Source organism: Pocillopora damicornis, chromosome 3 (genome assembly GCF_964200805.1).
Source record: "Pocillopora damicornis chromosome 3, jaPocDami1.2, whole genome shotgun sequence".
Lineage (NCBI taxonomy): Eukaryota > Metazoa > Cnidaria > Anthozoa > Scleractinia > Pocilloporidae > Pocillopora > Pocillopora damicornis.
Genome location: NC_142672.1, coordinates 28,255,425 through 28,278,699, shown reverse-complemented (window position 1 = coordinate 28,278,699; position 23,275 = coordinate 28,255,425). Strand labels below are relative to the sequence as shown.

Below are 23,275 nucleotides of genomic sequence, written 5' to 3'. Positions count from 1 at the left end.
CAGTAAAAGTTAGTGCTGCACCATTTTCCACAAGAAAAATCCCCCCTTGATTCTGGTTGCCTCATGTACACTGTGATAAGTATTGAGCAATAACTTGTTACCTAGATTTTTTTCTAATAACTAAAATTTTATTTCTGGCAAGCCATGGATGATTTCCAGGCAACTAAATACATATAGTTGAGTGTGGATCCCTGGTACATTTACAGAAATAGAGACACAGAATTAGGCCAATTTTTTTTTGAAGTGCAGTGAATATTTGTGTCAATCCTGTAATCCGTTATGTATTGTTTTAGTTTTTTACATGGTTAACCTTTGGTTGAGCCCCCTTTACTAGCCCTGCAGATATGCTTCTCATGCAGGCTGTACATCGACCAGCTGTTGGAGTTCATGTTGTGGATGCAGCTTTGTTAGGTATATGTTTTTAAAGACATGATCCATAGCAATAGTAATATCAGAAAATGACAGCATTGTCTTTTTTAAACAAACAGTTTATTTGTGACAAATGGGTGTGATGTTTATGACCAGATGAGGAATTTACAATACTGCTTTTGGGGACTATCCGAAACAAATCCTAACTTACATTATGTCAATACTTATCTGCTTGATAATGTAAAGCAATTATAATTCTGTTGTGGACACCCATAGGAGACAAAGAATTAAGCTACATGTATCAATGGAAGATCCCCTGTTCAGCTACCATAGCACTTGTCACTAGATACTTGATGAAGACTTGCAGGGTTGTACATGAACATTTGTGGCAATACAATTGTTTGAATCTTTGTTCAATTACTTGACCATACACCTTATATCGACTCTGAATTGATAACATGTAATTCAACATTAATTTATTGTCGGAACTGCTAAGAAAGACACATCAACTTAAAATAATTTTTGTTTGCTATTTTTTTAGGTTTCAGTATTATGCCACATCCAGACTGGGTGTTACAAGTGGGGATTGAGTATGATGTCACTGTTCATATCTACAGTCATGACAACCGTAAAGTCTTTATCACTGAGGTAAGAATGATTCTGTTTTTAAAGGAGAACACTTTGATTTATCTCAAATCTTCATATTATTTTTCCCGACATGATTTCAAGCTCTTTTATTTTTCAAGTTGTCATGATCTTCAAACCTAAAATGATACAATAGTTTCCAGAAATAAAAGTTTAGTTGCTAGAAAACTGAAACAAAAGCAAAAAGCCCAGGCTGGCTGTTGTTTATGAATGTAGGCAAACCAGTCAGCTATTAACCTCTTACACCCAAACATCAGTATACATATTCTCCATACTGTTCTCTATAAATTTCCAAGGGTATTGACAAGGAGAATTTGTTGAACAATCAAGAGCTCCTTTTGTTGGTGATCATTTCCTTTATTCTCACAACCTTGATCTGTGATTCAGGGGTCACACTGTAAGGAGAAATCAAATGCTACTAAAATATAGTTACTCTTGGGGTTTGAAGGGTAAGCAAGTTTTAGCTGAGGAGTTGAACTTGGGATTATCATGAAACAAAACAATTTGATTGAGGGAGTGAGTAGAGGATTTAAACTTGGAACCTTCAGATTCTGAATCCCAAGCTACTAAGTTCTGACAAATTAGGGACTGTTTTGCTCTTTGTTACTATTTGTAACTGTCCTGCTAAGTGAACTTTTATTCATTTTACTTTTTTTTATCAGAATATTCGCATTGATACCTCATTTGATCCATCATACTTCCAAGTGCTCTGGTCTTCAGCTAATGGCTCCTTTCATCATGTGCGAACTCTACAGAAAGGCAAGACCATGTTGACAGCCATGTACACAAGCATTAAGGTGCAGTTTTTAATACTCATGTAACGACTAAAATTTCCAAGTATGCCACATTACAAACGAGTTATTTTAGAAGTGATTGATGTGTAGTTTCTGCTTATAATTTCAGACTTTTATTCCCATTATGTTTGTTACTCTGATGCAGTATAGAAGACAATGAATTATTCTCTATTATTTTCAACTATCTGTAGATGTACCACTGTGAATACATTGTTTCTTACTACCTACTACTACTGATAGTTCTTAGATATGATAGAATAATAGGCTTTAATCAACTGAGTTGATAATGTAATTATTTAAGTTTGCTACCGTGCAGAGTTTCTACGCTGATGTTCCAAGTGTTAGCACTTGGTCAGAGCAAATCAGAGCCCTTTAATATTTGCTCTGTGGAGGGGTTAACACTCAAAACGTCGGCTTAGAAACTCTTTACAGTGGCTAATTTACTTTATCAACTCAGTTTTATCTTGTTATACTCCCCCACTGACACAGCACCACAGTTTCTTTAAAAACTTACCACCTTAAATATAATACTTTATCAAGAGTTCAATGATGGAGGAGTGGAGCCTTTTGGGGTGAGCCTTGTTGACGCTAACACACTTTTTAATCACAGATTCTTGGTACAAACGTGATCTACACCTTCAATAATCCCATCTCAGGACAACAAGAAGCAGATATTTTTGATCCAGTGGTTGTCAACCCTGAGATAATAGTGTTCCCATGGTACCCACCAGAGCAACAGAAAGTGGCCAGCCACACCCAGTTTCAATATTTATTGGAGGTACATAATGACATTTCCACTGTTAATAATTATAATGGTACCTGCATTATGCCATGTCTGGGGCTCAAAGGCTCTGTAAAGTAAAAGCCTCATGGCAATATCAAAAAAATGTTTAAAGAGGAAAGAAAACCATGTAGAGTTGTTGTCAGTGTTCTGATTTTAGCTCATCTTGCCTTTTGCTTTTTATACTGAGAAACTTTGATAAGATGTTAAGTTACTGTGAGCTTTATAAAGTTCCAAGCTTGATTTTGTCTCAGCAAGTAGCAATTATTATTTTTCTTTTAACTTTTCCTTTTGGTTTTCTCTCCAGCCATCTGGAGGAAGTGGAATGTATATTTGGTCATCATCTAACACCTCAGTAGCCACTGTAAGCACCAAAGGTGTTGTCATCACAACTAATGCAGTAGGACACACCCAGGCTCGTGCAGCAGACATGAAGAATCTGGCAATTTTTGGAACAGCAGAGGTGGGTTCCTAACCTGTTTTGAATACTCCTTCATCTTGCAGAGTGATCAGTGTACAACTTCCTTGGTATAATGTTTATACCTTACTTATACCTTAGTCAGTATTCAGTGTCACAAGAAGGCCACCTAAGGTCAAAAAGGGCCATGATGTATCATTCAAAGGGGGAAATAGATAGAAGATTTGTTTTTAGATCTGGTTAGTGTAAGAAAATTGTAACAGTTGTTTCCTTAAATGATGTGATGGCAATAAAATGACATGTGACTGGAACCTTATTCTGTGGGTCCTTGTAAGTGTGTCCCCTTAACACTCCTCTGTTATTTTTGGGAATGACAGGGAGTGGATCCTGGGAATGAGGTTAATTGAGGAGTCTTTTTTAATCATTTTATGTGAAATTTCACAGGTTTATGTTGTTCCACCAAGAAAAATGGAGTTTCTTCCCTCTGTTGTTGAAGCTCAAGTTGGTTATTCATTGTCACTCCCACTGGCTGTAGCAACTTGCATTTATACAGGTAAAGGAAAAGCTCTTTATTACTATCATTATCATCATCTGTCCTTACTGCTCCATTTACTTCATAGGTTGCTTGATATAGTTATTGTTCAATCCCTGAAACTGTGATTTTCACATGCAAATTTTGTTTGGCGAACTAAGTACAGCTAGCTCTATGTGTGTTGACCACAGCACAGTATTTTTGGTATGGTGGTGTAGTCTAATTGTCCAGTGTAGGGATCATTTAGTCCTGCAAAGAACTGCTGCTGAGGTAGATCCTTGTGCTTTGCCAGCCTGAGCAGAGTTTTGTGTGAGTTTTTTTATAGCCTTGATGTGGCACTGATATTGGCTTTTGCTCAGGGTTTTGAATTGTTGGTCACTGTTGCCAACAATAACACTTTACAAATGTTGGTTAGGTTGAAACAAGTAATCATAAAATGATATTATAATTATTACTTTGTTTCGTTTCTCAGCATGCCAAGAGTTCCATGTTTTCACCGATTGTCGCACTCTCCCTGTGATGTACTCTTTTTCTGACCCGTCTATTTTCAAGTTGGTTGAAGAGAAAAGTAAGTATAAGAGATTGGCTTTTTCTTAATTTGATCAGAAATTGTTTCCAAGCTCAGATTTCAAGAACTCAAATGATTACTTTCTGAAGAGTTCTAGATGTCATCAAAATGACTTTTTCTGCTGATGTGACAGGTCAGCATTTTCATGGGCAAGTTATTTGCCAATCCTTATTAAAGGTTAAACTCATGAAATTGGCTTGATGACTAATAGAATTTTATCTAGAGTTTCAAGATATTTTCAAGCACTAACTGTACCTGGTGTGTGTCTTGAAACAGTGTGCTTTTTAATGTCTACTTTTAGGAGATTATGAGATAACTGCTGGAAGTTGTATGTCAGTGAAGCTTCTTGCCCTTCGTTCTGGCTTCACCACACTGACTGTGACATACCAGTACAAGGACATAATTCTACGTTCTATGGTGACTGTTGGTGCTTATCACCCACTTAAGGTCAGTTATGAGTTAACTCTTAGGTATGCAGATGTTGCTTGAGAGTTGCAAGTGCTCTGTTGTCTACGGCTGTGAAATGTTACCACCAAATGCATTTCATGGACAAAAGATGGGCTTGAGGTTTGGTTGCTGTGAAGGACATTGCTGACAATGACACTATGCTTAAAGGTTCCCTTGTAGGCCCAGAGAGGGACATCTGTTGGCCTGCATTGTCTCAAAGTCAATGTCACCCTAATGCCATGTGCATTGCAGCTGCACATAGAAGCAGTAGCTAGTTCTTCCAGAAGGCTCCATATGTGGCAGCTAGTTCCTGTAGTACTCTGGCTAGCTGTTAAGTTTTGGTGAACTAGCCACAAGTACACATGCAGTATAAGAATTATTTATCTATATGTAGGTTCTAGATCCAGTGGATGTTGGTGTGGTGTCTTTGTGTTCAGCAAAGAACCTCTTGTTAGAGGGAGGACCTCTTCCTTGGATTGTGGATACTTCTGGATATTATGAAGAAGGTGAACTCATATGAGCTGTATATAACAACTGACTGTTTAATTGTTTGTCTCAAGATCTAGAGTCATTCTCAATTGTAGGGTCAAGCTGGTTGTAGTCAGGTGATAAGGTTGAACATTAGGTGTGGCTGTTTAGGCAGCATGGTTAGTTAGCTGTTATTGTTTTATCATTGGTGCAATTTGACCAGCATGATTATTCAACAAGTTCATGTTCTCCATTAGATATTTGCTTAGTTACTCCCTACCTTTAGGAATGATAATGAGCAGTCCTCAATTGAAAGCTTGACTCTATAATTAATAGTGCATTTAAATTAGGAGACAGTTGGTTAGACACTGATATAACATCATAACTGTTGAACAAAAGTTTTTGTTCAAACAGATGTTTACACATGCAACAGAAAGAGAATTTCCATTGGATATTAAGAGCCAATTTGACAAAACTTTCTGCCTTTACCTTTGTGTACAGTTTTCTGGGTTTGTACAGGTCCTGGAAAACCTGGAAAGTCTTGGAAGCTTTTTTTTGACATTTTCCAGGACTTTCCAGTCCTGGAAAAAGACTACAGTTCCTGGAATGTCCTAAAAATCTGCTTAACTCAAGCAATAAAGTTTTCAGAATTTATGCCTGTAATGTATTTAGACCATTGGGAGAATTTGGTTTAAAATCTTGGGACTGAAAGGGTTTGAGGTGAAATTTGAAATACTGGAAAAGTCTATGAATTTTTTTCTGCAGAAGGGTACAAACCCTGAGTTTTGCTTGCTTCCTACAGATGACTAACCTTCCCATCTTCCTGTTGTTTGACAGTGATTCCAGATCCACAGAAAGAGGACCATGTTTCTATTGGGTATTATCCCACATCTGACTATCTTGGTTAGTGAAAATACTATATTTATCACTTGACCCCTCTGAATAGAGGGGGATCTTTTTTCTGGTTGTTACCCAGGGGTGGTATTGTTAGATGTTAGTCACTCTAGTCATAGAGTTAAGAGACTTTCACTCCACATGAATTTAAGTTTTTGTTTGTAATGCATGTAATGCGTGTAATGCATGTTATGCATGTTATGCATGTAGTGGAGTATATTATGGTGTGTCTTTTTCGTTTCAGTTGATAACAGTGGATCGTATCATTATTTTAACATAATCTGTTTAAAGCAAGGTGAACAGGTAAGAACTCTTTCTTTAGTCAAAATTAAATGTGATACCATAACATTCTGTGAAAACGTGTGGTCAGTGGTATTGAAGGTTTGGTTCACTATGGTAGTTGCTGAGGAAGAGAGTCTTCTCCTTGTCTGTAGCAAGATGATTGCCATGATTGCAAGATGATTGCTATGGCAATAAGCCACACCTCATTTGTGGGGAGCTGTTAACACAAAACTCACAAATTACATGTAGGGTAGAATGAATACTCACCCAAGATGCAGAAGGGAGGGAGGAAGGGAGGGAGGGAGGGAAGAAGGGAGGGAGGGAGGGAGGGAGGGAGGGAGGGTAGAAGGGAGGGAGGGAGGGAGGGAGGAAGGGAGGGAAGGAATCAAAGAGAGCAAAATAACAAAGCAAAGAGAGCAAAAGCGTATGGTAATGCCTCTTAATCTGCCCCAAAAGCTTAAAGGTTTACCTGTTGGAAACAACGAGGAGTGATAGACAGCAATATATCATAGTTGATAGCATATCACAAGTGACAGCCCTGTGACAATTCTGTAATAATTAAGAACAATGAAAATAATGATATTTTGGCATTACAACAATTCTTTCTTCATGTATCTGTAACAATCAATCTCAACATGCATCTAAAATCAGAACAAAACATACATGTAGTTAACTGTAAGTGACAGAATGGGGCACCATTTTAGTGACCTAACTTCGTATGTAAGTTTGGTCAAAATGCCTGTTAGTTGGAGTTGGGTCTCAAATAAAATGGCCCCTTGTTTTAGGTTCTCACCGTGAAGATTGGAAACAAACCATCTACAAAGAATCCATACCCAGCAAGCTCCTCTGTATTAATCAGGTGAGAGGTAAAACGTAACTGATCTGTGTTTTAGCGGAAGTACCAGTATTGTGCAAAAGTAATGCAAATGAACGATCTTTCGTTGAAAGTTCGAGCAAAAGTTCGAGGCCTTTCAAGTGACATTTCGCAAGAACTAAGGGCGCTTTTCATATGTGATGCATGTGGTTTATAGTTCATTTAATGCATGTGAAATATTTTCAAACTTCAGCCACCAACACAGAGAATTAGAAGGGCACATCAAACAGACAATAAATAACATTCATGTATTCAAAGATTCGTCTTATTCCTCATGGGAACAAATGGAAAATACGGTTATAGAGGGTAAAACAGGACTTCCTTAATGCAAGCTCTTGAAGTTAAATGTGTGAAAGATAAAGAATACTCATTAAACTTCAATCTCAAAATATGGCTTCTTTCCATTTTTTGATTCTTCGACTAAAGGGCAGATTGTTGCTGAAACTAATTATCGTGTTAATCATCTTGTGATGGTGTTTCATCTGTAGTCCATGAAAAAAATTGATTGTGCTTTTGCCTAAAAAGTTACTTATTAAACTTTTTTTTTTTTGCAGATTTGCATGCATGGACCCTGCATCTCTGACAATTGTTCCCGACATAAAACTTCCAACAGTGGATGGGCGTCAACTGTCTCCTGAAAATTGTGTGAGCTCGAACAAAGAGGTAAGAGGTACTTGAAGACTTACTTTGGAACCCCCCTGTTCAACCATCTTATGCTAGTGTCAGTACTTGTTGGTACTTATTAGTAATTGTTTATCATAAAGGTTTGAGGTACCCTCAACCTTTGGTCATTTTGGGTCTGGAAAGGTGGCTGTTTTATCAGAGTGTTCAGTGATAAATCCATCAAATTGAGTGGCAAATTTCTAAACCTAGCATTGAGATTGTAAAATTCTGGAATACAGCATGTGTACCATTTTCAACTGACCCCAGTACCCCAGGCTTGACTCCCTCACTTTCTTCCCCCCCCCCCCCAACCCCCACTCAAAGCAATGTTGTACTTTGTTAATGGCAATAGTCCGTCAAATATGCGAGGGGGGAAGAAGTCATTGTATCGAGGTATGGTACTGTATGAAGTTCATTTTTGGAACAAACAACCCCAAAGTTGCTAGACAAGTGGAACGGTATGCATGAGATACATTTTTGTGGGCAAATGCGTTATCATGGAAAAGTTTGTTCTGCAAGAGCGACTATTCATTCACCACTTTTGTCACCATTACAGCCTGAACCTTTTTAATGGATGGACCAAATTTTAAAATCTGCCTTTCAAGAATCTTGGGTTAACAGATACATTGTTTGTGATTGGGATTGAAAAATTTTTAACTAGTGGCTTTGTCTCGGGTTTCAGATCCATGTGCGCAACAATCAACAGTTAAACCTTGCTGTCCATCTCCGTGACTCCTTCGGACGCTTATTTGACAACTTCACATCACTGACTGTAGTTTGGTCGACCAGCGATCGCACTTTGGCAGAATTTGTTGACATGACAAGTTCTGTTAAGATGATGTTTGTCAAATACAAGGACGATGAAAACCTTAGAAGAGCAATGTGTGAGTGCTTTTAATTTAACTGCTTTCATTCCCTGAATTTTTTTTTTTTTTCCTCTTTATTATTATTTTTACTTAAATATGAATTCACCCTGAATATCTGGAACTTATCGCATACTAATCTCTCTTCTGTTTGGTTAGCATATCAAACTGTCAGTTTGAGCGACAAGATGGGTGGAGTTGTTATCGAGGCATCCATTGAAGGCTACCAATGCAACATTTTAAGATGGTGTGGAAGGGAATTGAAGGTTTGATTTTTTTTTACCTAAATATGTCCGGGTGTTCAATAAAACCCGGTTGCCGGCAATCTACCGTCACCTATAAGATCTCTCACCATAGTCCGCTTACCTTGCAAGAAAAGCCCGTGTTTAGGTTTCGCCTAACGGCCCCTTTTCTGGGCACAGCCGGCAATCACATCATCGGCAACTGCTTAGGGAAAAATTTATTGAAACCCCTCCATGTCTGAAGTAATGATTATCTAAAGACAGGGTTTGTCTGCATCGGTAGGCATATTGATAGTACTGTTGTGATAAATTTAAGGAGTGTTAGCCGTTTGCCTGAGTATCTCAGGCTCAGAAGCGTTAAGCAACCAAGGGTATTGCAACCCCCCACTCCTTCCTGGACTGTATACTTGTCCTCCGTAGGGTTATCCCCTTCCCCCCTCATCATTCCATTAGAGTTCCCTAACAGTACGTCGTATCACTGATTTCCTTTTTGATAGTGGCACCATCTAAGTCGTAAATTAATTGAGGTTTTTCATCACCTTGTACAGAAACCCGTTAAGTTTAATTTGCGAGGGCATCTGAAATTGCTGCTTGTTCCTGAAAGGCAACTTGTTCCACCAGCCGCTTCAATACTGAATCATCCTGAAAATCAAGTAAGGCTTTATCCATATGAATATCCATTTGGAATTCTGTACTTAAGTCAAGTTAATCATGGGACATCGCATTCTGTAGAAGAAAATATCGCCTGCTTACGAGTAACATTCACATCTCTCTCTGTTTGACAACAAGTTTCAATTTTCCGACTGCTTGCCATCCTCACACATCCGTCTTGTAGTGTCAGTCTCGTACAAGATTTTTGTGGCATTTCGCTCGCTCTTTTTCTTTGGTGTGTATTTTAAACATACTGAATGGTACATTATCTTGTTTTATTTTTTCCAGGCTGTTTTCCACATTAAAGGAGGCTCGGGTCACTTTGCTGTGAAAGGAAGCAGCAATGCTATTGCAAAAGTTAATTACCAAGGAAAAACTGACATACTAGTGAGTTGAGTTATTGTGAAAGTCGTGAATTTAACCTACCACTTCCTCTCCTTCGTGCCACATTTACTTGAGTCAGAATCTTTCTTTTGTAATGTTTATTTGGTTAGGTTATCCCAAGATCCGAGGGTCTGTTCACGGTGATGGTGCACGATTTGTGCTTGGACTCAACCGGGCCAGCGGTTGCCGATGTTCAAGTTTCTGATGTGTACGGTGTAGATGTTGTTGTTGTCAACAAGGTATGTTGATGCCACAAGGTAGAATTGTTAGAATTGTTGGTTTATAATGAGCCTTCTTACATTTTTGTCGTCTTTTTTGCAATTCAAAATTAGTTCCGTTCTCTAAAACGTAAAATATAAAGTTGCCACCGTAGGGAGTTTATAATTCTGACGTCTCGTCATTCGCTCTGAGGAAGGCCTAACGCTCGAAACGTCAGCTTTAGTATCTGTTTACGGCGGTCAGTTTATATTATCAGCTCAGATGATAAACCAAATTATAATGTAAAACTCCCACCGACGCAGCACCACAGTTTCTATACAAACTTACCCTTTTCTTTAAAAGATTCAGATTAGAGACAGATCCTCATGAAAGGCATTTAGAGTTACTGTCTCCTTATCTCATTGTTAAAGTTGCTATTTTCTGTAAGTGTTTCCGTCAAAGAGACGCAACCTGCTTCTCTTCTAATGGTAGTTTGATATAGGCTAACAGGATCAGTCAACGCCTTAAATTGTGGTTTAAAGGAGCCTCAAGTTTTTAAACACAGCCTCAGGTTGCACATGTTACTGTGCCCATGAACGGTTAATGTCGCAGGTCATTTTACCTAAGCTGCTCGTAAGATGTACTCCGGGGCTTACAATCAAGCCTGGTATCTATGATTCGTGCCTCTTCCTGCTTGGATCGCTGGAATAAGTGTTGTAATAATACGGAAGCCAAATATCCGTGCATATTAACACTACTTTTTACACTACTTTCCTTTTTCTCACCCACTCAGCACTTGTCATTCTTTTGATGTTGTAATTTGAAGTTTGACTCCATCCAATTTTGTACGTTTTGCTTTTATCAGATCGAGCTGTACGCATCAGAGACCCTGAGGCTCAAATTGCTAGATATATTTGGGGTGCCACTGTTGTTCAGAAATCTTGAGTTTCTCACCTTGGCTCCACATTTTACTCCAGATATTTTAGACATCAGGTAAAGATAATTTTGTGTATTTTCACGAGCAAAATATATGTAAGACCTCATGAATTCTGTATTTTCTAATATGGCATATTCATCATTCGGTTGACCTGTTTCCGTTGAATTATTTTTTAAAATTATCCTTAGGCGGGACTTTGAGCTTGAAGACAAGACAAAAATCAATCAAGATACTGCATATTTCACGGTCAGAGGACTCTCTCTTGGTACTGCAAGCCTCACATTCACAGCATCAGCAACAGGGAGAGGAAAAGCGACAAGTGATCCAAAGGATATCCAGGTGTGTTAGTCTGTTATTGTGTTCTATAAAACTATTTGCGTTCCCATATCATTGGTGTCGCTTCCTTCTGGATGTTGTGCGATTGGACTGACCGACCACTCGCCTCGATTTCATGCGAGAGCTGGGGTGAAGCCCCGTGGGTTGACTCGCTTCGGTCTGGATGCCATCGGGAGATATGTGGATAAATTGTAACCATTTGATCGAACGATACGAGTTAACACAAATCAGAACCGTAGGCCGCGCTACCATTTGATGTTCGTAGGTATAATTATATATTGGATTTTGTTACGCCAAAGGTCCATTTTTAAACTAGATCAAACACACTTATCCATGCTATGAACTATTTCTTAAAGGAATTTCCTCCTCTCATCCTTATCCTAATTTTATATCTGTACCACTCCCCCCTTTCCCCCCTCCCCCCCTCCCCCCTCCCCCCTTCCCCGTCCTTAGTGAAAATTTATTTCAAATAGCTATCTAAGGACTTGATAGGGTATTTGAAATCTTGTTTGAATTGTGAGATAAGCTTCGCTCAGGAGGTAAGTGAGGGGAAAAATCTGCTTGTTAAACTGAGACATCCACTCACCAGATGTTGCTCAAATGTTGATGTTTTCATACTTAAAACTCTCTATAATTAATGATCTTAAAAAATTTTCCTTTAATTTTTTAATGACAGGTTTTTGCACCCCTAAGGCTGGACCCAAGAGTGGTGGTGCTGATTCGTGGAGCTTCATTTCAGGTACAGTTAATATAGTTGTCTTAGAGTTTTTCATTCCCATGAATTGAATACTAATTCTTTGCACTCTGCCATGCGTTTCTGGTTAAGGAAAAATATAGGCCACAACATCTTATTTAGAACGTGCGATTCACATCATTTTCCATCTTTTTGCCCCTTAATTTGGAAACTAGAGCAAATTAGTTTCGCAGATCATCTGCCTTCTTTGAACCAACTCTAGAAAAGATTTCCAGGTATTTGCCAGCAAGCCCTTCATTAAGCAACTTACCAAGCGACATTTTTTTAAAAATTGATGGTCTTTTGTCTGGATATAGGTTCGAAGTTCAGGTGGGCCCAGTCCCCAGGCGGCAACAATCTTCAGCATCGCTAACCACACAGTGGCAACTGTCAGCAGCGTGGGACTAGTGGAGGCACAGCAGCTTGGAACAACAAACCTTACTGGGTTTGTACAAACAGCTGATCCAATCAAGGGACAGACGGTGTTGCATTCCAAGGTACACTTCATCTTATACGTTATTCATACCAAGGCAAAGTAAATACATCCAAACAGAAATTGAAATAGCCGTTGTGTGCTCGACAAGTATTACACCTAAGGTTCATCATGAATAAGGAACGCGTTGCCGAACAGCCTGATCAGTGTTCCAGGCAATTGAGGACACAACACTCTTCCGTGGTTTTCTTTCGTCCATCTTTGAACCCTCTGACTTCCACGATCTTTGAATCCCCTTTTGGTATTAATTAAATTCGCCATTTCACTCCCAAAACATTTATGTTTGCAAGGGAGGGGATGACAATAGATAGCAAAGAGGATTTTTTTTTTCTGATTTCCTTGATTTTATTGCGTCCTTGTCTCGTGTCATTCTTTAGGATATTGTTATCGTACATGTCATACAGCTGAAAGGAATTATTGTCAATGTTGCCTCTACCAACCTTGTCACTGGAACTAAGGTATGACATGTCTTAACGTGTATGCCAAAATGAGAGATGTTTTGATTTATCTAAGTGATCTGATTAGACATTTGATGGTGCTGATTTTAATTATTAAGGGCGTTTCGTTGTCTACGTTCCTTAAATTTTGTGGCAGAAAGACGTAGGGCAGAAGGCTAAATCTGCACTCGAGCCAAGCAGCCCACGAGACACCCGGGGTATTACCGCCACCATCACACCCCCCCTCCTCACGAGACACCCACAGCGCGAAGCATGGAGCGAGTAGGGGTATTGCCCCCCTTTCTCCCCCCTCTCTTCCCCCCCCCCCGGACAATTCGCCGGCACCCATTTATACCGTTGCCTCTCCCACTCAGAAAGCCCTGTTTTGGATGCGCACTTTATGTTTTAATCGTATGTAATCGCTGAGCATATGTTATGACAACTTTTTATCGCATTTTTGACTTCCATATTGTTTATAACAGATCAGCATGTATGCAGCTGGTTTAAACGATGAAACGCCATTTACTTTTGCTAATGCTGTACCTGGTTTGAAGTTCTTCTGGACCTCAACTAACCCCGATGTATGTCAAGTCAAGTCAGTGTACGTTTTGGTGAGCGAATTTTAACTTTTTTAAGGCAAAAAGAGTGTTTGTGAAGAATATTGTAGTTCAAACGAAAAAAATCCTTCTAGAAATTTGCAATTGATTTTAACTCACTACCACTTTCTGCACTGTTTGGAATTAATTATTTTGCTCCCATCTACTGAGTGAGCTGAATTTTTTCCAATTTTGTTATCAATAGGACAATGAAAATATTCGGATGAAGCAGAGTGGTTAAAAAGGCCCTGCCTTTCAAGGAACTAATTTATTGTTCGTGTAGTGTAATCGTTTGGTCGAAGATAGTCCTCAAAAAGTGAAGACTGTTGTCGATAGCAATGAATGACGTTTTGATGATCTGAGCGGGAGTCATCGTTCGATTCAAGTGAGGAGTTATTTAGGTAGTCGAACGATTTAAGTGTGGTTCTTGTAAACTTATTGGTCATTTCTGCAATGACGATATCAGCTATAAGACTAAAGTACAGTAAGTCAGTTTGGATGCGTTGCTAAAGTTCGAGCCCCTTTTTTTTTCAATTCGGTTGTTTCGTCGTCTTCGTTTTCATGTGTTTTACATCTATTGAGTGAAGTCTGTTCTGAGGATTCCGTCTTTTTGTCTGTGCTATTCGTTATGATTTCAGAGTGGGGTGGCTGTGGAAAGCGAGAATGATTTCCGTGTGGATCTGCACTGCATTAACCCCGGACAAACGACTGTACGACTCAGGGTGGTAATAACTGACCACAGTTATCAACAGGCTCATAAGGACGCTTTGTTACAAGATGAGGTCACATTTGAGGTGAGGACAGTACCTATGATCCCTCAAGGTATTTATTAAGCGTGTTGTTTAAAAGGTGAGACTGGGAAAGATACATTTGGGCGTGAGAAAACTATAACGCGGATAAAATCTAACTGGGGTCATCTTATAAAGAATGATGTATACTAGGATGAAAGGATAACGAAAAATTTGACGCGGGTAAACGCGTTTGAGGAAGCCACGTGAGAAAAGAGATATTTTTTTCGTCCTATCACGAGCAGTGGAAAAGGAGAACACTCTGAGTTCCACTGAGGAATCAACCTTAGATCTTCGGATTCCGCACAATTGAGCCACAGAGACTCTATGGTCAGCCAGGCCATTACGAAGTCACGTGTTACCTATGCAACTGACTGGTTCAAAACAACACACATGTTAAAGAGGATATGTTTTTGGTGTTATTGACTAGACGTTGATCCATATCCTCTGCGACAGTGTCTTATAAAGATAACAACTCTTGGTTACTTTTGTAAGTCGTTTATATTACCTTAACCATTTTGCCCAGTTTACCCTGAAAGTAAAAAAAAAAGCGGTATCTTTCACGTTACTTTTCATCACTTATGGTTATTGCCTCGCACAGATAAAGGAAAGTTCCTCTTCCTAAAGCTCATGGTCATGTCTTCAGCTGGCGAAAACAAATCCACAAAAAGTGTTCCCATTACTTTGACTCGTTTCTGTTTTTGTTTTTGTTTTTTTTTTTAATTTTGCTTTTTTCCTTGACAGGTCTATGAAAGGCTGCAGTTGATTTTCCCTGCAAATGGCTTTCTACTTCTTCCTCACAATGTTAACACCAAAATCCAGACAAACAGGTGTGTGGGCGTAATGATTTTTCACAATGACAAACTTATGTCGAGACCTATTGCTCCAAGATGGACAATGAAAAAGGAGAAAAAAACTCCCTTTTTCTAACCTTCGACAATCATTCTTTCTTGGTCGTTGACTTTGCCAAGAAGGCACTGCAAATGTGTGGCTGGAGGGGTTATTCTGAACAGAAATTACCACTTTTGGCATTTACGTTTGATTTTATACCTTAGCTCCTATTACATATCACCTCTCTTCCCACGTAAGGTACTTAAATGTTAACTGTTCTGCAGAGATGGTTCGGCAAGAATAACCTACGAGATGATGACAGACTGTTCTAAGCACAACAAGGCTTCTAGTGGTGCTGCTATAGCTGGTGTCAGTAGAAGTGGTCAGGTGTCCACTGCATCTCTGTCTGGGACGGCTGTGGTGTTGGTGACTGTCCATGAGGAGTTCGGCATCAATCAAACTGCTGTTGTCCATGTGGAGGTAGGGATGTGAAAACAGTCAAGATCAGGACACGAAAAGCTCGCTGCAACGAGAATAACACTTTGCAAAAGGTCGAGGTTTTTACTGCTCTGCGATGCGTTGCGTGGAAAAGCAGCTGCAACTACGACAGAATTTTGTTGCTGCAATGGGTTGCACGAAGTTAAACTGCTTTGATTCCATGCGATTCGGTTTTTAACAAATATCTCTCGTTTCATACGAGATAAATTGTCACTGCGACTCTTTCCCTCGACGTGTGGTAGCGTTTTTTTTTTGGGAAGCAAAACAGGCGGAGGGTTTTTTGTTTTTTTCCGTGTTATCAAGATATGACGCTGCAACGTGTGTCCCAAGCTTTAAGTAAACGGATTCTTTTGAAAGCGTTAAATCCGGACGAACGGTGTTTTTTCCTTTGTGGAAATTAAATTACTCTGTCTAAACGTTTTATTCTCGATATTTTTCAGGTCAAGGCTGTTTCATCAATCGTTATAAATTGTCAGTCTCCCGTGAGAACGAACTCTGACAAGCTACATACATTTCCCCTGGGAATGAATGTCCTGCTCGCTGTAACATTGCATGACAATATCGGACGAAGATTTGCTGTTGCCAGTATCCCGCTCAAATACAGGCTCAACAGGTTAAATATATTGTTTTATTAATATTTTATTGAAGTGCAATAGTACTTGGTTATTAGGCTATTAGACTTGCTTCTTGAACAACCTAGATCGGTGTGTTAACTTCCCCTACTTGAAGTTAACATGTCCTTTTAAATTACTTCGAAGAAATTGATTTAGTTTTTTGAAAACTACCTCTAGTTGAAACGTTTGTATATAGCTTAACACCATTTTTTTTAAAATAAAGATGTAATGATATGGCGAAGATAATTATTGTGATGATAAGTAGACTAAGAGCAGACCCCCCTTTTTGGCGATGTCCGTCGCGCAAGTGAAAAAGAGACAGACCTCTGGGAGTGAGGTGCTACACACCCCGAATTCCGCCTAGCGCTTTAACATCTATGTTAAATTTTTTTTTTCCTTGTTCCTTGACTCGCGTGACGGACTTCGCCAAAAAGGAGGTAATGCTCGTAGTCTAGAGTGAACAGGATAACAGACATTTATTCACAGCTTTTTGAGGTTGATGCAGCGCAGTATGTAAAGAATCCGCCTACTATTCAAATTGTTGAAATGAGCCGCTCTGAAATGATACTATTGTAGTATGTAACGATTATCAAGTCTAGATTTTGTCTCTACTTGTTATTTAACAGAGCGGTAAAAAGACACGGAAAGGAGGATTTATTATCTTCTCACAGTATGACATTATTACTTACCAATACGTTGTCCGGAGGAGTAAATGTGCTTATTGTTACCATGTTCTTCTTCGTGATAGATTTGATGCCGTTCATGTTGTACCAGGACCAGAAAATGGCACTTTTTATGCCAGGGCAGTAAACCTTGGTGAAGCCATCCTTAAGGTGTGTGGCAAACCTCTTCATCCCTCTAATCTTTAAACCGTTTTAATACGTTTTCAACCAAAGCAGTGCACTCTGTACGCGGTATTCGGTAATTTTGATCGACCCATGTGAACGAAAATTATGGATCGCCTCTGGTCTCTTTGCGGGATCTATAATGAGCCCTCCTTTCCCTTTTTCAGTAATTTTCGCAGTCTAGAAGCCCCGCATTTTAATGATAGTAAAGGGGGGGGGGGAGGGGGGCTTATTTTAGCATTTATGGTACATCATGTATGCTTGTTATCTTAAGTGTAGCGAGAGAATCTTTCCTCTGGAAGTGCATGTATTAATATAGTCTTTTTCGCCGTACACATCAACTAAAAATGCAATGAAGATAGTTCTTCCTTTCGTGGTAAAATATCGCTGAAAAAGTTGAGATTTCCAGGAGAAGTTTCCTTTTATATAAACAAATATGCTTCCACTTTTCAGAAGTTGAGATTTTAGGGTTTTATAAAATGGTCATGTTTCAAGGAAAATTCTTGGTTTTTCAACTCTTAAAGTTGGAAAGCGTTGCATATACATGCCAGTTGAAGATGGTGAGTAACACCATGACAATACTTCTTTTTGTACGATAGTGGCCCATTGTGCATTTTGGACACTAGTAACAAATTTTGATTTTGGACATTAGTGGCCGATAATGAGTTTGGACACTAGTGTCCAATTTCGGATTTTAATTTAAAGTCTCTGTTTTTGGATTTTGGACACTAGTGGCCGATTTTTCTTCGGACGCTAGTGGCCAATTTTGGATTTTGGACGCCAGGGGCCGATTTTGGATTTTGGACACTTAATCGGCCACCAGCGTCCAAAATCCAAAATCGGCCACTTGTGTCGAAAATCCCTGAAAAGTTGACATACGTGCATTTTAATTGCAGAACGACATTTGAATCAGGTCACGACATTTCCCAATCCGGACTACGGGTTTATTTGACGAACGTATAACGCTTATAACAAAGTTCTAACCAGGATTACTCTTTTCTCAGGTGTGGGATCCAAGTTCTGTTAACATAGCAGACTACGTCCGCATACGAGTTGGTCATGGTCTGACTCCAACCAAAGCGACACTGTTGTTAGGGATGGTAGAACAGTTCAGTACAAGTGTTATATCTGAAGGTATTTAAAATGAAGATAACTTTGAATATCTATGTTAGAGATTTTATGAACCCAAACCAGAGTTGACGATTTTGTTTTTAAAAAGTGTGAAAGTTTTTTTGTTTACCACAGCCTCATACCTGCCAATCAATTTGTCAGCGCTCTTAGCGAAAGGAAATCGGCCAGTTGCATATTAACGTTTCAACAATGAGGAAAAAATAGAACTAAATTTTAGTTGCTGGTAACATTTATATTCTTTTATATGGCGAATTTTCCTGTCGCCTTTAGATTTAGTGATTCCCAATGAGTCTCTTAATTGTATTTGGCCAGTCGGACAATGGTTGTGGAATACCAATGGCTGTCGGAAGTATTAGATATGCCAAAATCCTCGACCTATTGTTGAAGAACAATGGTTGTCGAATACCAATGGCTGTCGGAAGTATTAGATATGCCAAAATCCTCGACCTATTGTTGAAGACTTGCGCTTGGCAGTAACACATTCTCTTCTTTCGCCCCTCATCCTCTCAAGGTATAGGTGGTATGTGGTCATCATCTAACGACAAAGTTGTCAGAATCAACTCCACGACTGGCATGGCAATGGCAACAGCTGCAGGAACTGCTACTATTTACTACAAGATACCTCAGTTGTACTCAGCCCAGACTGAAGTCAAAGTCGAGAGCCTGAGTTACATTCATGTCTCGAGAGATGACGCCCTGGTCATCACCAATATCCCGCGACTGGATGGGCGTGGCTATGTCATTCCTGTTAACTTGGGACACGACTATCTGTCGCAGGAACAAACAACCAAAGCATCTGGTCTTGTAGATGGAATTCTGCTGTTTGAAGAACTAGGTTTCAAACAGGCGACACCTTTCCAGTGTATTCTACACCTGGGTCATGATCTGCAAGGCAATATCCACGCACATGACTTGTTTGAGGTGAAGCCCGGGTTCGTCAGTGGACAACCAATGTGTTATGTGGTACCAAAGAATGCTAAAGACGATGTGATCAAGTCGGCAAGTTCTATCGCTGCTCAGCTGAGTCTTGTTGTCAGGATTTTCGACGAGATTCAAGGTCGTAGCGAATCCTCGGAGTCATTAAAACTTCCCTTCGTGCCTGCATTTGTGTTGAGTGAAACAGAACTGGAGCTTTCTGCTGATAAACGGAAAGCGCAAGTTTTTGTTATGGCCAATGCTGAACAGCTGAACAACCTTGAGGTAAACTTTGTTCGATTTTTGGTTTGTTTGTTTGTCTGTTTGTTTGCTAATTAGATCCGTGTGTTTTTTGCTCTGGCCGGTGGAAACCCTTTCTCTTTGGAGTGACTAGTAAGAGATTTCCCCTTCACACGTCGTCACTAAGCCAAGAGGTGATGACAATACAAAGTGTATTTACCAATCAAGAGATATTGTTCTTCTCAGGCTTCGCTCAAAAAGAAATTTATGACAGACAGAAAGGAGACCTGTCATTAGGATCTTAGTTGTGAAAAGATTTGACTAGCATTTTCGACATTAGAGAGATCCTATGCAAAGAGCTTTTAGAGGCGTGGAATATTAAGCTCGAACTAGATTTTCTCTTCCTTTCTGTATCCCGATTTGTATAACTTGAGTACAGCTCACCATCGGTCGCCTTACGGAGGAAGGTTAGAGGCCGCTTTAAAATGAGGTTCGACTGTAGGTCTTCGAAATGTTTGAGGCGCCACTCCTTTAGGTTTGAGCTGTTTATGTACTCATATGCACAAACGCTGCAAACTGTCACATTTTTATCTCCAAGGTAAGATCTCAAGACCCGTCCCTGGTCGAATTTACAGGGTGGTTAAATTCAGTTGATAAGGAGGCCGAATATGAGATAGAAGTTGTCGAGAAAAACGGCAAGTCGTTCAAGAGAGTCTGGGTGGAGTTTAAAAGCTTACTTACCGGCCAGAGAGGCTTAGTGTACGTGACTTACACAGCGCCATCCAGTGGTGCAGTCCCTGTGCTGTTACCAGGAGCAATTCCAAGCAGTGAGCAGTGTCCAACAGTCGCAGCAGGCAAAATAGAGAGAAGCTTTCAAGGATTTCTCTTCGCCTTGCTTGGACAGACAAGTGCTTGGATAATTGGTTTGTCATTTTTTATTGGGTGCATAATTCTTGCGCTGATCTTATGCTGCAGTCCTCGTGGCAGGGGTGCCAGTAGTGGAGCAGTGTCTGGAGCGGCCTCTCCCAGCCCTCTCAGAGGGACTCCTCAGCATGGAAGCCCTTATCCACAAGGTCCATATCCTGGTTCATCTACAGGTACATTGTCCGCGGGAAGGCCCATTTATCTGAGCTCAACCACAGGCGCATTTTCACCGGGAGCTGGGGCTTATGGATCTCGTGGTAGTGCGAACGATACATCTCTTCGGTCCTTTCCAGAGGAGCACGATGAAACACACCGAGGAATATCCACAACATACCGGCACACCAAAACCTCTGCTCGCACATATCTTTCCGACGATAGTTCTCACGCCTCTGGAGCAACGTCTATTGGGCGTGTTTCACCGAACAAGTCACCCAGATTGTTCAGTGTCAATCAATAACGTAAGATTGACGTGAACTTTCATGATATTTCGATATTTAATGTGCTGCTTGTGGAATTGGCTACGTGTGTACAGTTTAAGGAGGAATGGCACATTTCCTTGTAACTCTCAACGCAAAGATGCTAAAGTTATTGTTCGATGACATTTTTTGTGTTGATGCTTAAAAGGCTAACTGAAGTGTACTTCTTAATTGTCCTAAGTCACTGTAAAAGAGGTTTTAGGGGAAGGGTGAACTCCCAGAAAAAGATAAACCAACCAAAAATCAATATAAAATGAATTCATACAAGTGAAAATTGAGCGAAAAATTGGCACAACGAAGTACTGTTGTAAAAAATTTCAATAGTCTTCTTTCAAACAAATTCCAAAGGAGGAGAACGAGTCGTCGAGAGTGAAAATCATTCAAGAGAAATTACTTAGTCTGTCCCAATTGGAAATTACGGGCTGGAGGCACTTTGCGAAATAATTGGTGTTAACATTGTTTCAGAACCTCTGAAAGCTCTTGCTTAAATTCGTGGAAGTGATCACTTAAGGTTTTCTAAGTGGATCGTGATAAACTTGATTTTACTAGTTTTCTAATATAAACTAAAACTTTCAAAATGCTGCCTTAACCGTATTTTTATACAGTATAGGTCTTGCGAAAAGTGTATTATGCTGAGAACAGCGGGTTAATTGGATCTTAGAGATAATAACTTTCGATGCGACGTGTATTTATTGACCCATTTAAATATTTTTGTAGGTGCCGTGTCTTTTTTAGATTGCTGGCAGTTCCTCTTGCGCGTCGAAAGTGATCAGCGAACGGAAAAAAAACTCTGAGCTGCGCCTGCAACTCTCAGCGGTTGCACCATTACGATGTAATTTTCTCGCTGATTACGTATGACGTGCGTGAAGATGTAAGCTAAATTTAAGAGGCACTGCTCGCACTCTAAGCCTTTGTAAGATAAAATAGACCTTTCTAATAAATGTATTTATTTCATTTCACATTTATGGTACGGTTAATTTCTTGCGCCCAGCATCCCTGATGCCTGCGGATCGGCGTAAGCTTGCGCCTGCTCACCATTCTTCACGCGTAGTGGAAAAATTGAATCTATTACAGCCTCAACTGACACATTTGTAAAAAGGAAATTAAACTAGCGGCGCACGAGAGAGTTCCCATCGGTCGAAGTTTATGTATGAACTAAGATGAAAGTCCGCCAAAAGTAGTCAAATTTAGCCCCCCACGATATTGTTTCCCGTTTGTGTAAGAAAGTAGGTACTAAGAAAGCCCTTGAAGACGGTACAAAGAGGAAGGACTGACTAGTCTCTGGGAAACGAGATTTTCTTTGAAAATTTTCCATTTCTATTCCATAGGATCTTATTTTAACTTTTCAAAGCTTTTGACTGAGAGAGTCAGAGTAAAGTGAAAAAAGGACAGTGAAAACCCAACGAGAGTTGGTGCCAATGATAACCTCGTTCTCAGATTCCCTTTCCACCCCCTCGCCTCACAGTCTTGCCCATGTGTAACAGCTGGGGTAGAGATTCTGGAAGTGAGATCAGTGCACAGAACTCATTCTCAAAAGATTTAGAGCAAATGCCTTTGCTGTAATTATATTGTATAGTTGTAGTGATTTAAACAGGGAATAGTGAGGTTGTAGTGATTTAAACAGGGAATAGTGAGATAATGAAAGAAGTTCAAACAGCAATTTTTTTGCAATTCACTTGCAATGAAATAAGCTTGCACAGCGTTTCCCAATGGTTCTGTAATTCTCCTTCATAACAATATTCAATATTCACGCGCACCACTGTGCAGGTACATGTGCAGATTGTAGGAATACAGCCAATCAGTGTAAGCAAGTTGAATGCTTCAAACTTATTAACTTATTAGTTTAAAGCAGCAATATTTTTTAAGGAGGGGGGGACCCCCTACCCCTGAGTGTGTCATCTCTCCACCCCCTTGGGGAGAAAAGACAGGTGGATGAAGAGAGAACCAGGAACATGATTACTCGTGACCTAAAAAAAGTAATAGGGGTATTTGGCATAAAATTTCTAAAAACATGGACAAAGTACCAATGAAAATGTTAAAAGAAAGGCTGAAAACCATCCTTCTTTATTTCATTAACAAGCTCAAAATTTACTACCTTTAGTTTCTGTTTAGCAGAATATTGTTCAGTGGGTGTGAGCAAGATTCCTTTTCACCCCTACCAGGTATCAACTGATTTCTCAATTACTGATCTAGACTCAGTAATATTGAAAATAAAAGTTGCATTATTTTTAGTTCCATTTATTTTCCAGCTTGATAATAAAGCAGGCTCTTACAAGACACATGCAAACTCTAACTCCAGGTTGACTTAGTTTACAGGAGTACCCCTGAAGAAAATTAGCAACATACTGACACATGCCTAAACCTGGGAATGAGACCCAAATCAGGTTTCTTATGGATGATGACAAAAA

The 23,275-nt window shown here is 39.7% G+C and overlaps 1 protein-coding gene across 1 annotated transcript in view; it reads left to right on the top strand.

Annotated features, from left to right (window-relative positions):
- The window catches only part of LOC113666403 (nuclear pore membrane glycoprotein 210), a 29,286-nt gene extending 7,460 nt beyond the window's left edge, over positions 1-21,826 (top strand). The window contains exons 10-41 of the mRNA XM_089201792.1: positions 343-411; positions 911-1,017; positions 1,677-1,811; positions 2,419-2,586; positions 2,897-3,052; positions 3,452-3,560; positions 4,012-4,107; positions 4,409-4,554; positions 4,949-5,060; positions 5,860-5,925; positions 6,161-6,219; positions 6,984-7,057; positions 7,627-7,735; positions 8,418-8,619; positions 8,758-8,864; positions 9,389-9,493; positions 9,780-9,878; positions 9,986-10,114; positions 10,939-11,066; positions 11,199-11,349; positions 12,023-12,085; positions 12,397-12,576; positions 12,950-13,030; positions 13,492-13,620; positions 14,244-14,399; positions 15,138-15,223; positions 15,509-15,704; positions 16,163-16,335; positions 17,085-17,169; positions 18,186-18,315; positions 18,824-19,512; positions 20,066-21,826. Of these exons, the coding sequence (XP_089057918.1) occupies positions 343-411; positions 911-1,017; positions 1,677-1,811; positions 2,419-2,586; positions 2,897-3,052; positions 3,452-3,560; positions 4,012-4,107; positions 4,409-4,554; positions 4,949-5,060; positions 5,860-5,925; positions 6,161-6,219; positions 6,984-7,057; positions 7,627-7,735; positions 8,418-8,619; positions 8,758-8,864; positions 9,389-9,493; positions 9,780-9,878; positions 9,986-10,114; positions 10,939-11,066; positions 11,199-11,349; positions 12,023-12,085; positions 12,397-12,576; positions 12,950-13,030; positions 13,492-13,620; positions 14,244-14,399; positions 15,138-15,223; positions 15,509-15,704; positions 16,163-16,335; positions 17,085-17,169; positions 18,186-18,315; positions 18,824-19,512; positions 20,066-20,848 (5,078 nt within the window). The 3' untranslated portion in view covers positions 20,849-21,826. The remainder of the gene's footprint in view (positions 1-342; positions 412-910; positions 1,018-1,676; positions 1,812-2,418; positions 2,587-2,896; positions 3,053-3,451; positions 3,561-4,011; positions 4,108-4,408; positions 4,555-4,948; positions 5,061-5,859; positions 5,926-6,160; positions 6,220-6,983; positions 7,058-7,626; positions 7,736-8,417; positions 8,620-8,757; positions 8,865-9,388; positions 9,494-9,779; positions 9,879-9,985; positions 10,115-10,938; positions 11,067-11,198; positions 11,350-12,022; positions 12,086-12,396; positions 12,577-12,949; positions 13,031-13,491; positions 13,621-14,243; positions 14,400-15,137; positions 15,224-15,508; positions 15,705-16,162; positions 16,336-17,084; positions 17,170-18,185; positions 18,316-18,823; positions 19,513-20,065) is intronic.
- The last annotated feature ends 1,449 nt before the right edge of the window (positions 21,827-23,275 follow it).